We start from the raw sequence: 15,562 nt of genomic DNA, 5'->3' as shown, positions 1-15,562 counted from the left end.
TTATTGTCTGTGAAAATGGCGAATATTGTTTGTGAAAATGGTGAATAAAAAATTACGAATTTGAAACTGATATGAAATATGAAACTTACCATCTAGAGACTGGAGTGAATAGATTAGGGATATCAAGTTAAATATTAATATCGTCCACCAATGCCATCTAATTGTCATGGCTGCTGAAAATAAATAATAATTATATTGTCAAACAGTGAATCTATTTGAATATTTAAATTATTAGAAAGAAATCGATAATAGATTCAAAGATAATAATTCCCTGGAGGTTTATTTATGAACAAAACATATCCGATTCGGGTTTTGTTACATAAACAAGATTCATGAATAATACACACTGATTGTGCATGTGAAACACTAAAAAATAAATTTGCTGTTGTCGTTCGGTTTTAGTTGTGTGGACTTGTAATTTCCCGTTATTCAGCTAATGAGTCATCCTTCTTCTGTAATATACTGTATATAAAGAAGTAGTAAATAAACGCTGAAATTATGTTTGAAACTATTTAATACAGTAAAACTTATACGTAGAAAAGGTGGGTCAATTTAGCAGGTATTAAACCTAGAATGATGAAAGGGTGTGTACAATTCATCAGTATATAAAGCCGCTACCATCTAAGGATTAAGGTTAAGGTACAGTTACCAAACCTAGCTTACAATGAAATATAAAAACAATTACAACTAATGAAATTAATAAGGATTAAGCTTTTTACGCAAATAAACGTTCTTGTGTCAACTGTCTGTTACAAAGCACACAAGACTAATGGCTTCAGTTCTATAGATTCCAATCTAAATAAGTTATTAAAACAACACGTTAGACATAAAATTAATTAATGAATAAATGTGTGAATAAATACTTTAACGAAACAATGAAGAATACATACAACAACATGGAAATATATACCCAGTACAAATATATTTGTGTACTTAGAGCATGTAATAAACCAAGAAGTAATAAATCCATAAAGTTGTGTTATTATGAATACTTATATGGTATTTACAGAGTATATAAAAATGACCGCTGCAAAAATTACACATCCTATGTTCGAACATAACTTGAATGTTACCATGTGTCTATTACTGAACCATGTGTTAGTACCGAAATCACCTAGTTTGTGTCGAGGTAACCTGGATATCCCGTGCTTAATCCCGGTGTGCAACAGTTCCCCCCCCCCCTTTGTTCGTGGTAAAGAACGGAGGACCTGGCAAGGACAACATGATCCCTTGACAACTGGAATTCAATTGTCAGCAGGGGCGGATGTAGGAATTTTGAAAAGGGGGGGGGGGCGCCGCAAAATGAGGGCACTGACAGCGGAGACGGGGCACTTTTAGGGGGGGGGGGTCCCACAAGAAAATTATCCGTCATTTCCTTGCATCTGTAGCCATTCCAAGAGCTATTTGGCTGATATTTTCGTCTAAGTTAACGTTCGCAAATCGTTGAAAAAGAGCCTTAAAATCGAGCAAAAAAAAAAACCAGTTGAACGTGCGACTCGAAAATTGTCAAGGCGAGCGAGGCATTATGATGGGATAAAAGACGAATCTATTCCCTAGCCAATTCACTATTTAAACCTTGTAACTTGTACTGTGTACTGTCCACACATGAAACAATGCTACATCAAGTTGCACTCATGCGCGCCGGTGATGGGCATATACGCCGCCGATTCCACAAGATGCTATCATTGATGTCTGTCTATAGTCACTCTATAGGATTAGCGCACCGTCAGCTAAACAACAAAAAATTCGTTTGAAAGTGGAAGCATTAATTAGACCAGACTGGTGTGTTTGAGTCGATGGTTTGAGTCATTTGGGATCCCTGCAACGGGTTGGGGACGGACATATTGGGTCTGAGAAAAGGCACTTTCAGCACTAAAAAAAAGGCACTGTCAGCAGGGGCGGATGTAGGAATTTTGAAAAGGGGGGGGGGGCGCCGCAAAATCTTTCCTCTGATCATAGCACACTACATGGTGTATGCAAATTTTCATTACCCCGATTGGTGCAGCAAAGTAGGACGTTAAACTCTATTTCATTCATTCATATTTCTCACAAGGCAGTGAGATATTACACGAGGTTTTCATTTGAAAAAGAAAATTAAAAAGAACAAATATTTCAGTAATAAGGTATAGACTTTAACACCTGTACATTCATTTGGTCACTGGGGTTGCACGCTAATTTTACAAACTGCTATAATATAATAAGTACGACGTAGCTTCGATGACACCGTATAGAGTTTGGGGTTGATTCCCAATGTGACCCATCAATTGAACCGTAACGGTGGTGGATGTGTACTATTTAGATGTAAATAATAGTAACATCTACTGTATCCCCTATTAAATTGACATAATATTATGCTTTGTACACCTGTTATAACAACACCGACACATTTACTATATACGTCAGCGAATCCTTTAAACTGGATCATTAACATACATATAATGCGAAAATCTTTCCGCAAATAACATAAGCAAAAGAAATCAATGACGTATAATGACCATTAAGCAATGACACGCTTTGTTACATGCACAACGATTTACTACGCTGAAATGTATTATAGATATACTTCACCTACCTGCCACCTGGTGAAATAAGCCGGCTAAGCTATAATGTCACATATATGCATTTAACGCAGATAAATTTAGACATTAGTAATATCCTAGAACTGAGGGCCGTATTGATTGGACACACAAAGGATGTCTACGTCACTGATAAATGTGTACTTATGTGAAAGCAGTTATTTCTCACGTTTCAAAAGGGCTAGGAAATCATGTGTTACCATACCGACTCCTAAATAAAGACCACATAGAAGACGATCCCAGGTAGATTGCGAAATAGCTAATTGATCAGATACAATCTAACCTTGGCCGGAAAAATCGTGTGTTATAAAGCTGGCGTGACATTCATGGTGTATATAAACATATTCATTTGATATCTTAAAAGCTTATTCTGGCCGTATTTATACCTCCTGTCTTTCGCGAGTGACAAGTTAATATTTTCCACTTAATCAGTATATATCAAGGACATAGTAAACAAGCAAAATTTATACAAACATGATATCCATGGAAGACGTTAACAAAGGCCAGAGGGAAAAAAGCATACGTTTAATATATTGGCAGTCGTGAAAGCTGGTCTTGAGTTTCTGTGAAAATGTATGGGTTTTTTTTTGCTTTAAGAAAAAGGCATATCTCCGGCACCCAGAATTGAAGTGATTTGATGTTTAATACTATTGATTAACTATTCTTTCAACTCGGTTGCTAGGCAAGCTGCCACAAATCAATAGAAAACATAAGTATTATGCAAAGGATTATTAGATGACGTTTAACGAATTGAATATTGTTTATGCATATGGTTCTTAAAAAAATTCAAAACACCGTTTGCATTTCACCGACTAAATTTCAAAAGACAGTTATTTTAGATATCGCGTAGTTGCTATAATAATTAAAAAAATATAAAGAAAAAAAAAAAAAATAAATAGATAAATAAAATAATATAATATAATATAATATAATATAATATAATATAATATAATATAATATAATATAATATAATATAATATAATATAATATTACTATTACTATACTATACTATACTATAATACAACAGTCTCTGATCCCTATAAATTGGGTAAATGGGTTAGTTTATATTAAGTACGCTTCCATCGAGGAGATATCACAGACAAGAAAATAATACTCCAAAAGGAGAGTATAAAGTATACATGTGTTTGAATAACGATATTTTGTTTGCTTAGTAATTGTGCTTAGTGGGTGTAGCTGATTTTACACCCTTTTCAGAAGTCCGTGGACTATATTTAGTTTTAAAAAGTGACTGTGCCATTGTTTAGTAAATAAACCATAACGACAAATATGGTAGTCCTTGTAAATAAGCAATAATAATACATATGATAGGCCTTGGGTGGCATTTAGCGAATATTTGAGCATACAATCAAACCGAGACTAGTTTGACTTTTGCAGATATATATGTATATCTATAAGCTCTAATTGATTACCGACTGGAAATATATCCAAATTAGCAATCGCAGTTAATTAATGAGATAGAGGCAGTCCGCATAAGGTGATTATTAGCTTTATCGTGTAACCGATATTCATTAATTTTGAGCTTAGTCACTGTAATTATTTTCCGTCTATTGTCCCCGGTCATTAGAAATATCATATTGTTAAGAATATATATAATAACTCACGTCTTTATGGATTACATTCACTAGGTTTATTAACACCGGGATCGAATATTGGACCCGTGGAATAGCGAGCCAACGTCTTACTCACTGAACCACGAGAGGAATTGCGAGAGTTAAAACTATATTTATGTGCTGTAAAGTATATCCTTTGTGATCCCCTGAAAACTTTTTTACCTCGATAGTTTTTCTAGATCTTGCCAGTATCGGCGCTATCCATAATAACTATCATCATTTTTAATCAAATTTCAATATTTGAAAATTTCTCGTTTCAAGTAAATCATATTATATTGGAACCAATAATCAAAACGTGCTCGCTTGTAGAGACATTATGTGACAATATTTATTGAAGATTCAGGGAAAAGGTTTCCCGTCACAAAATCGAAAGAGCAGCCATTATGTAACCTAGCATGTTCAAATGAAACGGGGTTTAACGTTCTACATTTCTGCCTAACCCGGTTATTGAAGAAGGGCATACGCCATATAGTGTGGTATGGGGTGTCTTTTGCCAGGACAGCTACGCTACGATCTACACTTGTTTCGAATTTCGGATGTTCCCGAACTTGCATATCTATATGTACATCTGATCTATGTTTTTCGTCTCATCCGAATGGCTTGCAATACCAACAAGGCTAATAATAATAATAATAAATCTTTATTCAGTATATCAGGTCATTGACCCATAATACAGTGACATTTATTATGACATTTGTATATATTTGCAATACGAAGAACATAATATATACATTAATAATGTTTCAACAACCAGCAAGCTACCCCTAGAACAAGTAATGTGGTGCAGGACCGAGGACCTGGCAAGGGGCAACGTATAGTCGTTCGGATGGGGCGCAAAACCGAGGTCGCGTGTACGAATTGGCTTGCACATTAAAGATTCCTTGGCAGTCGATATAAGAGTAAGCCGTGGCGCCACTGGCAGGGCAAATTTTCCTCATACCACATTGTATAATGTATGTCTGTCTTCATTAGCCCAGTTGGAGCAGAACAGTAGGACGTTAAACCCCATTTCATTTCATTTCATTTCATTAATGAGCAGAATTTCAAATTGTTATGATTTTGACGTACATTGCAGAATATAGGTAATTGGAAACAAAATGTTATCTGCAACAGCGTTACAACACATTTTCCAAACAATTTCCTCATTCTTAATCCCATCACAATAAAGGGACACTGTTGACAATCGGTAGTGTATTTTGAAAAGCATTATAGATGATTGATGAACATTATAAAGGTTTCCATCGTATAGTAAATCTTACTGTCAATATGTCAAAAACTATATCATCTATCTTGTTCACAGTCATTTAGCGCATGCAAATTTATTATTTAAAAAAATACTCAAAATATTACTGACACTTTGTATTTTTGGCGACATGGGTCGGGCTTGTAGAAACTGGCATTTTGGTAAAAGGAACCCGCTCATCAGAGTGTAAATTGTCTTAAATGTATCAAAACAACCCAAATACATTCTTATGACTGCTGCATTCTCATTATATTACTATATCAAAGGCATATTTTATGTCTTAAAACCATAGCTCTTTAATGAGTTAAAATCATAATTGTACATTGCAGTAGCAACTAAAGCTCCCATACCTAGTCCAATCTTTTAATAATTACATACGACTGATTACTATTGTCTGTTGAGTATTCTTAATTTATTGTTTTGTACTTACCTGTTTACCTGTAGTAACTAAAGCCACCATACGTAACACAATCTTTTAATAATTATATATATGGCTGATTACTATTGTCGATGGACTATTCTTACTTTATTGTTTTGTACGTATCTGTTTACATACAGCTATAAAATATGTGTATTTTCTTCCTGGCAGATTGCCATCCAATGTGGACACCAATTATTCTTTGAGATGATTTCAAAACTATATGTTAGGACCTATACGATGAACGCGGGTTTAATACTTTAAAATATTACAGCACAGGTATTACTTTTGACAATAGAAATCAATTTTGACAATCGAATTTACAAAACATTTAACATCACGTTTCATTTATTTTGATTGTTGCCATAGTTACATCATGAACGTATACTTATATGAGATGGACTATTTACAAGTACTTCCGTGGATTATGAATGTCAAATACAACTCCATTTATATGCATCACGATAATGTGCTATTTTCAATACAGTACCATAATTTATAAGAATATAACCAATTAGTTACAAATTACAATATTAATATGAGGTGTAACAATGTTGGGCGGGGCATTTTAAGGTATCCGAAGCACCAGGGTATAAGTGACTCTCGAGGAGAACTCCCACTGGATTGAATTTCTGCCTTATACCTTCAACGGGATCTATCTCATCATGGCCGACGACAAATTTGTCTGATGGTGTTTTATTTTGCACCACCAAATCGTTCTAAATACTACTTCAAGCATTTTGTTTAGTTGGAGTAAATAGTTGATCAATTTGTCCCCTAAATTCATATGTCAAGGTAGAACCAGTTTATTCTCAATAAATCAGATTCTTATTAATATGCATTGTTATGGGTAGTGAACGCAATACGTTGTGGGTTATGAGTGTGAATGTCCATCTAAATATGCTTGTTTCGCTCTCAAGAACAGTACCAAAAACAACTAGAACTGCGATGCAGTAATGACGGGTTTCACATTACCCTGGAACTTATGTCACTTCCGGTGCCAGTTACCCACAAATATTAATTTCATTTATACATTTGTTACCATGTGTTACATATGTCAAAAAAGTGATCCTTACAAAATTTGTTACTAACTTACCGCTAAGTTAGCTGACTTTTTAATGGGAAATTTCTCGACAAGGGAAGATTCTAGAAGCAATTTTTGGACATCTATATGATCGTATTGATCCAATCTATATGTCCATTGGAATCAAATATCATAATGTTAAACGAATGGTAAATATAACTAACTTCAAAACAATTTGAAGGCTAATAATACAGTTTTTGCCAAAATTACATTACTTCCGGTGATAATAAAATTTTTACATTAATTCCATGAAAATATAAATGGCATAAGGCCTCACATGGTGAAATTTTTATGATAATCGACTAATAATTGACACTTTTATAGACCAAAACCTATATCTCTGCAACCGAACAAAATAGAAATCATTTTGTGATATCTATATGGTCGTATGGGTTTTTGCTCAAATGTCGTCATTTTCAGTGACAGTGAAAATGTTAAATTGGATTGACCTAGTCAAAGGTGGCATGAGGCATCACATGGTAACAAAAATTGAAAATCGAACGATAATTGACTCTTTTACAAGCACAATAACGTGAAAAGTGACGCATGCAAAATTGCCTATTTCTTTGCAAATGCGCATATTACAATCTAATTTTGACATACATTGTCCTCGTATTGATTAATGCTACAAAATTATGAAAGTTGCGTAGAAATAATTTAAAATATGAAGACGATGAATGGGTTGTAAATAGCTGATTTTTACTCCTTTTTTCAACCTTAAATCCAAATGGCGCAAATACAAAACTGATATAAAAAAAACCCAAAAAACTAAGCCCGACATATTTTGCGCCTGTAGTGGGAGCATTCATCTTCATTGATAAGATTTGTAGAAATATCATAATGGTAAACGAATACTAAATATAACTCACTTCAAAAGAATATTTGTTTTGAAGGCTAAAAATACAGTTTTTGCTAAAATGACATTACTTCCGGTGATAATGAAAATGTTAAATTAGTTTTATGAAATCAGAAATGGCATATGGCATCACATGGTGAAAATTTTATGAAAATCGAATAATATTTGACACTGTTATAGACCAAAAACCTTGAAAAGTGACTAGTAGAAAATCGTCTATTTCTCTGAAACCTTAAAAGTTAGAATCCATTTTGTGGTATTTATATGGTCGTATGGGTTCATTCTATTTGTTGATTGAAATTAAATATCATACTTTTAAACAAATAACATATACGACTCATTTGAAAAAAAATATCGGTTTTGAAGGCTAAAATTCAGTTTTTGCCCAAATGACGTCACTTCCGGTGACAGTAAAGGTGTTAAAATGGTTTAATCTAGTCAAACGTGGCATTCGGCATCAAATGCTGAAAGAAAATTCTGTATGATCGTATTGATTCATTCTATTTGTTGATTGCAATCAATGATCATAGATTTAAAAACATTACAAATCAGTCTCCTCTGAAAAAAATATCTGTTTTGTTGAAGGCTATAAATACAGTTTTTGCCCATATGACGCCATGTCAGGTGACACTGAAAATGTAAAATTGGATCCGCCCAGTCAAAAATGGCATTAGGCATCATATGGTGGAAAAAAAAAGAAAATCGGATTATAATTAACTCTTTTACAGGCAAAATAATGTGAAAAGTGACCCATGCAAAATTGCACATTTCTCGGCAACTGCTAATATTACAAACTAATTTTGACATAAATTGTCAAAATGATGCAAATGCAAAACCGAAATAAAAAAACCAAAACAAAGCAAGACATATTTTGCGTCTTTAGTATGAGCATTCATCTTGATCTATTAGATTTGTAAACATTAATATTTGCTTTTTAAAACACCTTTCGACACGTCAAAATTGAAGTTTTGGGCAAAATTACGTCACTTCCGGTGCCGTCAGAAACTTTTATATGTAGAAGTAAGTTGAGAATTTGCACCAGGTGGGCTTTTCTTTTACACAAATAAGGCAATACACCCATACACGGAAATTAAAATGCGAAAAATCTTAAAAAGTGATCCTGACAAAATTGGTTATTTCTCGGCAAGGGAAGGTGTTAGAAACTATTTTGTGATATCAATATGATCGTATTGATTGATACTATTTGTCCATAGGAATCAAATATCATAATTTTACACCAATAATGAATATCGCTTACTTCAAACAATTACTTGTTTTAGAGGCTAAAAATACAGTTTTTGACAAACTGACGGTACTTCCGGTGATAATGAAAATACTAAATTACTTGTATGAAATCGTAAATGGCGTTAGGTATAACATAGTGAAATTTTTATGAAAATCGAATAATAATTGCCACTTTTATGGACCAAAAACTTTGAAAAGTGACCTGCTGAAAATCGCCTATTTCTCCGCAACTGAACAAGTTAGAAAACATGTTGTGATATCTATATGATCGTATGGGTTTATTCTATTAGTTGATTGGAATCAAATATCATAATTTTGAAAACATTACAAACCAGGGGGCAGTTTCACAAAGCAACTTACGATGAAAAATTTGCGTAAGTTTATCGTAACGTAAACTTACGTAAAAATCGCGTTTCACTAAAATTCCTAACTTACGAAATTCGTAACTTTTATCGTAAAGTCTACGGCAACTCTCACCTTGTCGTAAGTTGGAATTTTTTTCGTATCTTTGACAAAATGGCCGCCTTGTTACTTTATGCGGATCGGCAACTTCGACGAGAGAGAATATTCTGGGATAGATTAAACCCTCTCGACACCCATACAGATGAGGAGTTAGTTTCGCGGTACAGACTTGATCGGACCAATATATTACATCTTATTAACTGTATTATTATTAATAATGATGATATCGAAACCGCAACTTACCGATCGAAATCCTTGTCATCACCTGTACAAGTCCTGATTGCATTACGATACTATGCCACAGGTAGCTTCCAAAAACTCATTGCTGATGCACATGGGATGAGTGTACCATCAGTGTCTAGAGTAATTTATCGTGTTTCACGAGCAATAACAACCTTTTTGACGATAAATTATCAATAATTTCCCCTATTCCATGGAAGATAGATATCAATTCTACAAAGGAAGGTTTTCACCAAATAGCAGGCTTCCCAAATGTAGTGGGAACGATTGATGGTACACAAGTTGCCATCATAGCACCATCGGGAGAAAATGAGCCGCTGTTCGTCTGCAGGAAAGGGTTTCATTCCATTAATGTTCAAGCAACAGCTGATTCTAAACTCAGGTAAACGTACGAATTATCGTCTTGTTTTAACTTTAAGCTTCAACATGACACGCGATAAGGGGAAAGCGATAAGGGGACTCGTCGTAAAATTACATAGTTCACTGCATAGTTCCTTCAGAATCCCATAATTCTGTTCAACCCCCTTAATTAAAACACCGAGAGCTGCCGGGTTCCAATTTTGTTTTCGCCTTTTTGGTTCCATTTCGGCTTTTGGCAGACTTACAGACGACGTATGGTACTATGTCACGCGCTATGACGTAGCAAACAAAAACAAGTAAACTAAGCTCAGCGTTTTTTGCGCCTTTAAAGGGCACACTCTTTTAGTTATATCAGTTTTAAAAAAACTAATATTTGCTTTTGAAAAATGGTACCTAACTGTCAAAATTGTAGTTTTTGGTAAAATTATGCCACTTCCGGTGCCGACAGATAACACTATCGGTAACAAAAAAAATGACAATTGAGACAACAGAGCATATGAACTTTGTTTTATACAAATCGAACAATAAATAATTTCCGCACAGGCACCCATTTTTCACAATTTTGTCAAACTTTGGATACCTTTCTTGACTACTTCCGGTGATTAGAGGATTTTCATTTATAGTTCATGCACTGATTTGGTCCTTCGACTTCATATATCTGAAGTTTCAGAAAAATCGTTCAGCCGTTTTAAAAAAATAAGAACTCTACGATTTGACCAAAATGCGAAAAGAAGTGAAATATCAAAGACAACATTTCAGAACAAAACTTATATTGTTGGAATCGGATGGATGTCAGCTATCCAAAAATATAACTGAAATTTCAAAATTTCCAAAATTAAAAAATTTAGAAAATTTTGAAAATTTTCAATTTTTCACCAAAAAAATGAGAGCTACACAGTTTTGAACTGCTATCTGCTCAGAAATGTCTCCAGCTATCCAAAAATGTAAATATCTGAAGAATCCACTGAGAATTAAGAGAATAATGGCCGTTAAAGATTTGACGCATTTCTGCTGTGCGCACAAACTTCGAAATAGCTTTAAGCAGTAGCTGCACACCACTTTTCCGACAGAAAATCAAATTTCAAACCTCTATCTCTTATAGTTGCTGAGATCTAGCTTCCCCCAATAAAAAAAAATAAAAATAATAATAATATTAATCTTAGTAATAACAATAGCCTTTCACCGAAGGTGAAGGCTAATAATCTTAACAAAAACAATAGTGTTTCACACAAGCTACGCAGTGTGAAACCCTAAAAAGCGCGTGATTTTCTTTTGACAATATTTCGGCATTGTCCTACTGTCTTTTTTAGTTTTTGCAAAGTATTGTTTTCAATTACTGGGAATGCAGATTGTGCAATTCTTATCGATTGGAGAATCAAACTCATATCAGACGATGCACAGAGACATATTCTAAAAAGAAACTGGGACTGTTTGATGAAATCACAATAACAACGTGATCAACACAATAATGGGGCGGAAAACGGAGAGACTGGGTTACTAAAATATTAGCAACACATCTATGTTGCCGAATAACATCAATTAGTGTTGAAATGTGTACTTAGTCTCTATTTGTAAATGATGTACATACTATTGCCTAGTGAATTTATTGATGAAGCTAAGGTAGCTGTGGCAATTTCTATAATGTATTGTTATTGTCATTGATTATGACGACACGGTTGTTAGGGGCGAAATTTCTTTTACAAAGAAAAACCTGGCTTCCTTGTTTCGCATTAACTTTGAATCGTTTTCCAAGAAAGTAGATGTCAGGAGTACTTGCATGCGCAGAACCTGCCTGTTAAGAAAGAAAGCAATTTAACCTCACCTCCATCAACCCATATCCAACTATCGTGGCCTTTAGATTTGAAAATTGACATAGTTGACAATTTGATATACGAATTTCTATATAAATACTTTATATAAAACAATATATTGAAGTTATAATTTGTATTTCTTTTATAAATTTACCAGCAGAGTACAGCGTAATGTTAGCATCACGACTGTGGTAGTTTATTATTACACACGACATAATTTGACTAGAGCTGATAGTACTCTATTAAAGATAATTTCATCATTTATAAAGCACATTAATACTAAAGAACAGTTTGTAAGGGCTGTTGGTTATTATATTCACTAATTATTTACAGTTCAGGCTTTTGAAACAAGAATGTTTTAAAATGACCCACAGATGTTAATTTTTCCATAGACTTAGGTAATTTATTCCACGGAAAAGGCCCAACGTAAGAAAAGGCACTTTTCCCAAGTTGTAAGTTAATAGCTGGTAGTATAGGGTTACACAAAACTTTTTACATAAGATTCAGCTTGGCCGTTTAACGCTTTGAAGACAAAGAGGAATAACTTGAACTTAATTCTTTGCTCATGAATTGAGAGCCAATGCAGGGATTTCAATACTGGGGAGATGTGCTGATGTTTTCTGGTTTTAGTGAGTCAAGTTGCTGAATTTTGCACATGTTGTAGTTTGTTAATCTGATAGGGTAAGCCGTATAGTAAGCCACGATGGTTATCTAAATCTAATTTAGTTGAGATGAATGCGTGAATGACTTTTTTTTTCATAATTGAGGTAACGTTGGATCTTTCCAGTTCGATGTATGATAGAAGGCAGCGGAGAAAATACATTTATATGTGATTTTAAACGACATGTTTGAGTCTAATATAGCACCAATATTTCGAGCTTTATGTGTTTCTGAAATTATTTCTTTATCCAAATTAACTAACGTTTGATCAACTTTACGGAGTTGTTGCTTGGTTCCGAGTACTAACAGTTCTGTTTTATTTGGATAATTCGATAGAGGGTGTATTCGCAGAAAAAAATACCTTTTGTGTAAACTATTAAAGTAGATAGTCTATAATGATTTAGATAGTGTACAAGAATAAAGCCTAGAATAAGAAGGGGGTAAATATAAAAATAAAATAAAACCAAGTACGAACAATCCAAACCATTAGACAAAATTCAAAGTCCTAAAAAAAAAAGGGTACAGGCAAAATAGTGTAATCAGCAAATGGACTGTTGACCGTGTACAAAATACACGACACGCAGTGGTAACAGGTGTCATATAGCCCCCATGGCCTATCACCCGTTACACTAGCATTAGAATTATAATGAAGATTATGTTGCTTTAGGCGCATTTTGAACAACAAAATACATCAAAGGAAGTCAAGTGTGATTAAAGTGTTGATAACTATAATTTTATCAGTCTTAATGATTGTGAAACGACCAGTATCCTAAGGCAACGTCTTGTAAACTATGGAATTTGAATATATACCTAATGGAACACCAGTGTGGTATGCGTTAAACAAGAATTGCTGGTTAATAAGCCCTAAGAATTTGATGTCCTCCACATTGTTTGAGTAGCTAAATCTGGTAAATAAATCTGGACATAGGGAACAGGGAGGAGGTGACCCATGATTTTGCATGAGGAACAAGATCCCGTCCGGGCCCCCAAAACAATATTTATATGTGTGTGCGGGAAAGGAGGGGGCTGGGGCTCCCAGTCCCGCTGAGTAATGTCTTTATTGAAACCAATGATTATGATTTGTTATCGTGACCGGAAAAAGTTGTGGTTTAACCCCTGTTCTTAGTGCTATAGGATAGTAGTTACCTCCCTTGAACTAACACATTATTGAGGTCACACGATGCGACTCAGTGTAGTAAGATCATCGCTGGAAGCCCTGAAGCAAATTGTAGACTTCAGAGTTAAAGCCGAGGGGTTTGAATCTTTAATGAAAGGTGTAAGTATATAACATTGGACATATCTAAACGAATTCGGATACTATTTGCATGTTTTAAGGGGCGATTGGGTGCATTACGGACGGGTGTAAAGGGAACTAACTCTTATTTTTGATGAAAAGGAATCAAACCACATCTCTTTTCTATTTAGTCACCTGCTATCTTTAAAAGAAAAAAAAGAAAGAAGACAAAAATCTGTGTAATGTAATCCTGGCTAGGTACGGGAAATAATTCACGACTCTCAAATACCCATTACTTACATTGCACATGCAGGGAGCAAGTGTTAGCGATGTAAAATAAAAGCTATAATGATATAGCTATTAGTTAGAATTAAAAAGTCCACTATATTTTTGAGGTCTGTTTTGTAATAGAATTTTCAATTTCTATGAATGTTTACATTCTGACTCTCTCACCTTTAAATTATGATTAGTAACGACTTCTCAGCTTTTTCATCCTGGTTCAATGAGAATTCTCTCGAAGGAAAATGCACCCTATTATCTCGCTTACCACACACCAGGGTGTAAACGAACTCACAGTCAATAGTATTGTGGTGTTAAATAAAGTTTAACAATGATTTGTAATGCAATTGTCACTCCTCGATAAACGCTAGTAAATACCGCGTTTGTAATTTATTCCGGGTCACGATACACACGGGAAGTAGGTTATTTCGATTTAAGATTTATAACCGGATGTTTTTATTTAGGCCTTCATTTTATGTAGAAGTATGTTGTCACTTCTTTCTGTTGTAAACACTCAATATTCATAATTTTAAAAGTGTTTAAAAATTGTTAGCCTATCCTATTTCAGCAAATTTTGTCAATTACTTTTAGATTTATGGCCGTTGTTTTACTTTGTTGAATATTGTGAACGTTCGAATGATAAAAGTTATTATCCGATCTGTATGAAATTTATATGCATTATTTGAATTAGTAAAACGAAAGCGCCTGTAAATTCCTTCCAGAGTTACGGTCCTTTTTTTCAGTTTGTAGAACCACGAAAATAACAATCCGGTCTGTATGAAATTGTCTTGTAAATGGCCCCATTTACCCCCAAAAGAACGAATAAGCGGCAACCCTTGTCGACCGCCCCGACGATTTAGCTGTTGTGGGCGTATGTTTTGTTGCCTGACAACCAATCTTCCAAACTTGCTGGGATTGTGCGGCTAGTGATAAGAAAGAGTCTCTATGGATGTTCCAGTCGCGTCTCTGCATAAAACTGCTGCTTGGCGTAGTTTTAGTTGTTTACTATACGATTATTTTTATTTAGATGGGGTATATAGCCAATCTAATTAAAATATAGATCTATATTTCGTTTCGTTTTTTATACTTTCGATGGCCTACACTACATGTAGATCAAACAAGTTATAGTGGGAGTTCACGTTGTATGACGTCAGGTACCAAGAAAGCGACATTTGACCCGATTACGTCAGTCATTCAATTAACCAATTAGCGACCGCGATGTATTTTTTATCTACTTTTGTTTTGTTTTGATTTCTATTGCCGCTAATGTCTACCCACAGTTCCGCGCAAAAAAGGTCAAACACTCGATTCGACAGACCATTTGATTGGCTGACCCCTCATTTCAAGCAGAACACGAGTTAAATAACAAGGCTTCCAGATCCAAGTGTAATAAAGACAAGTAAAATCGAAATTTTGAACTATAAAAACGAAACGAAAAAGGATCTGTGTTTTAATCAGATCGG

At 34.4% G+C, this 15,562-nt stretch overlaps 1 protein-coding gene across 1 annotated transcript in view; it reads right to left on the bottom strand.

Annotated features, from left to right (window-relative positions):
- Positions 1–14,477, bottom strand: part of LOC126818052 (scavenger receptor cysteine-rich type 1 protein M130) — a 41,577-nt gene extending 27,100 nt beyond the window's left edge. Inside the window, exons 1-2 of the mRNA XM_056100299.1 lie at positions 14,274–14,477; positions 90–173 (exon numbers count right to left, since the gene is read on the bottom strand). Of these exons, the coding sequence (XP_055956274.1) occupies positions 90–168 (79 nt within the window). The 5' untranslated portion in view covers positions 169–173; positions 14,274–14,477. The remainder of the gene's footprint in view (positions 1–89; positions 174–14,273) is intronic.
- Between the last annotated feature and the right edge of the window lie 1,085 nt (positions 14,478–15,562).

Source organism: Patella vulgata, chromosome 4, assembly GCF_932274485.2.
Source record: "Patella vulgata chromosome 4, xgPatVulg1.2, whole genome shotgun sequence".
NCBI lineage: Eukaryota > Metazoa > Mollusca > Gastropoda > Patellidae > Patella > Patella vulgata.
The sequence above is the reverse complement of the archived record's forward strand: the minus strand, read 5'-3'. Positions and strand labels throughout refer to the sequence as shown.